Source organism: Macadamia integrifolia, chromosome 3 (assembly GCF_013358625.1).
Source record: "Macadamia integrifolia cultivar HAES 741 chromosome 3, SCU_Mint_v3, whole genome shotgun sequence".
Lineage (NCBI taxonomy): Eukaryota > Viridiplantae > Streptophyta > Magnoliopsida > Proteales > Proteaceae > Macadamia > Macadamia integrifolia.
In genome coordinates, this window is record NC_056559.1 from 820,507 (window position 1) to 823,929 (window position 3,423).

Genomic DNA, 3,423 nt, shown 5'->3' on the forward strand with positions numbered 1-3,423 from the left:
AAAAAAAAAAAAAAATTATTTAGAAGAGCTTCCAACATATCTTAACCTTTTCTAAACCCACAAAAAAAAAAGGTTAGACATAGATACATTTCAAATAATAAAACTTTCTCTAACAAGGCTAATCTTTCTTACAAAAGATATAATTGATGGAAACATGTGTTACGGGGGGGGGAGGGGGGTGAAGAAGAATAGGACCCCAGCAGAATCAAATATTTAAATAAATTGTAAATGTTTACAGGGTTATGGTTTTTACCATTTTGTCAGCCCACATTTGCAATTTATGTTAAGAGGAGAATAACATATCAAAACTTGTGTCATTCTAATTACTAATTTTCTGGCCGTATGAATTACTGTTAAGAGGAGAATAACATATCAAAACTTGAGCCATATCCAAGGGCTGGATTGGCTGAGATTTAAGGCCCCAAAAAACAGAAACTGAAAAGAAAATACAGTGGTCACAGATGCTGTAACAGAGGTAAGACTTAAAGAGAATATATAAGAATGCTGCTTTCCTCTATTTTCTCATGTTGTTGGTCTGTTTAGGCCAATGTCTATCGTATTCTATCTATACTTTGAGATTTAATCCTTTTTCTTTCTCCCCTTAAAATAAAGTTTCCCCTTCAAAAAAACAAAGAAGTATGTCCTCTTTCATATCCTGTTATTTCCTGTTAAGGCTAAAATAGAATCTCAAAGGTCTGAGTCATATTCTAAGTATGGTTTTGTCATGTTACAACGACGAAATTATCTCACAGACTTCAACCCTTTTTGCTCAATTTGTATAATCACCAAATTGTCATAAACTTGGAGACCGTCAGTAATGCATGGGCTGGGCTTCAGAATGGGCTCCATATCCTCGGGTCAGATGCAAAGGGTTAACTTTGGTACATTTGACATGCCAACCCCTCCTTTTCCCTCCACCCACTTTAGTTTCCCAGCCTTTGTTTGATATTCACATCAAAATGGCCCACTAGGGAAAAAACAATAAAAAAAGGTATTGAGATCCTTGTCCGGCTGTGTAGCGTATATTAGCATCTCTCTCTTTTTTTTTATCTCTCCACCCATAATAGTGGGGAAACATGTAAGTCCACAGGCGAAAGATAGGCATAGGGAGGTGCTAGCGCACACTATGCAGCCAGCAAGGAACATTACAATCCCTTGTGGGAGGGGAGAGATAGACACAGGGAGACGCTAGCATACTCTATGCAGCCTGGTAGAGTTCGTTCTCCCAAAGAATAATGATAAAATATCATTACTAGTCCGTGCTTATATAATCCTATGGCCTGATCAGCTAAGTCATTTCCTACCGGACAGAAACAAAACTGCTAACATACAAATATCTTAGCATAAGAAATAGAAATACACACCAACCAGGCCTACAGAAAACCATATCTAATGCCTCAAAAAATTATAAAATGGATCAGCCCCTTCCACTTTGGCCTTCTCCCTATGCTTACCGTCAGCTCCACATTCATCCATTATAGACAACCCAAACAGAAAGAAATAAGACATCCAATGTTATTGAGGAATGACAGTGAGAAACTTGATATATACCTTTTCAAGTATGGACATGGCTTCTTTCGTGGCACTTTTCTCCCGCTCTGACAAAGGGGGGGGGTGTTATGTTTCAGTTCCATAAGAATAAGAATGAAAATACATGTCCGAGTCAAGATTAACCCTTCCCACATGCCAGAGGTCCAAATCAAACAGGGTTTTAGAGATTAAAGAAGCAAGTATTGCGTACATCAAGACAACACAGCATGTAATTGTAATTCAAAAAAAGACAAGAATATGCAACAAAAGAAAGGGATTTTGTGAATGTTATAGGATGGATGAGAAATGCACTACGCCAGTTGTAAAGACACTCCCAATTGATTAGATGCATTCAATACCTCTATTCTACATTAACCACACACTTCAAAGGAAGCCTAAAGGTGCCAACCATGTACCAAGTCATTTGAAAAAAAAAAAAACCGGATAGTCCATCCCAGGATGTGTTTTGGAAACTAGTTACTTTGTGATCTATAGATTTTTTGAGTCGAGATTTCCTTGTACTATTATGATCTTGAGTTAGCTCTTTAAGCTGCAGCATCTTCAAGCATTGTACTTCTGTGTCTATTCTTTTCTTTCATAAAGTGTTACAAATGAAGGAGCCAAATTTACGTGCCACTTACTGATTATAAGCTTACTAAGTAGCATAACATACTCATCTATCAACGATTCCAACAACCCATTTGCTAAAACATGTAACCATGAGTCGTTAAAATCATAATCATCACTCTATCTGAAAAACTCAATAAAGTCTATCACAACAATCAAATGTTTAGAATAAAATGAAAATTTTGAAAAGCCCATTTTCGCCATTCTCATGAACAAAGAGCTAGCGACCTAAATAAAGAAGAAACGTATGTGCAGCATAGAGAATTATGCTTGCAGATTGTAATAAGATTGATGTGGTCATATCAGTCATCAGACAGCTTATATTGAGTTAATTCATCTATATAACAAACTAAAAAAGAACCAATCTACACTTCCCAAATAGAAACCAAATCCCACTGAACTAGTTACAGAAGCATAATTATAAAACTCAAAAATCACTGTTGTGCAAAGGTAGTCTAAAATTAACGTTTTGAATTAAGGTGAAGATCATACTAATGGGGCAGGTGACGAGGAACCCAGAATGGAAATTCTCAAGAAGCGAAGATGGAGCATTGTAGTCGAAGCGAGGAAGGTTAATCACTGCTGAGTGCTGCTCCCAGGGAGTTAGAGTTAAACCCTCTTTTTCTTCTTTCCCTGACGCTAATGGCTGCGGTGCTTCCACATTTTCTTCTTCTTCCGCCATTCTTTCTTGCTTTACAGAGCTCTCGGAGACTCTGATTACCCTAATGTTGCTTAGCAGTTGGAGGAGGACGAGGAGTGAATATTATACTCTGACTTAGGGGTGTCAATTCCTAAACCGAACCGGTAAAACCGGCCGGACCGAACCGATAACAACCCGGACCGAACCGAACCGAAGCCTTATTGGTTCGGTTCGGTTTCAAGTATTGTAACCCCAAAACCAAACCGAACCGCACCAAAAACCGGATGAACCCAAAACCAAACCGAAACCGGCTCAAAACCCGGACCGAAACCGAAACCGAACCGGTAAGAAACCGAAACACTCCAAAATTCATTAAAAAAATTAAAATTTGAATAGTTTTGTATACATTTGTATGGAAAATCGAATTCAAACTAGACCAAAAATCAAAACCAACCCGGTTACAAATCGATTTAAGAAATCGAAGTTCAACAATTCATCATTTGGTTGTTTCCTAATGGCTTCATACCGGTTTAAAAAACCGATCCAAACCGAAATGAACCTAATAAATCCAAACCGGTACCAACCCGAACCCAAACCGCACCGAAACTGACACCGGACCGAAACCG

At 38.2% G+C, this 3,423-nt stretch overlaps 1 protein-coding gene across 2 annotated transcripts in view; it reads right to left on the reverse strand.

Annotated features, from left to right (window-relative positions):
* The window catches only part of LOC122072911, an 11,900-nt gene extending 9,000 nt beyond the window's left edge, over window positions 1–2,900 (reverse strand). The window contains exons 1-2 of one of the 2 annotated variants that reach the window (XM_042637350.1): window positions 2,650–2,900; window positions 1,552–1,598 (exon numbers count right to left, since the gene is read on the reverse strand). In XM_042637350.1, the coding sequence (XP_042493284.1) occupies window positions 1,552–1,598; window positions 2,650–2,839 (237 nt within the window). In that variant the 5' untranslated portion in view covers window positions 2,840–2,900. The remainder of the gene's footprint in view (window positions 1–1,551; window positions 1,599–2,649) is intronic. The other variant, XM_042637351.1, reaches the window with a different exon arrangement.
* Window positions 2,901–3,423: the final 523 nt, after the last annotated feature.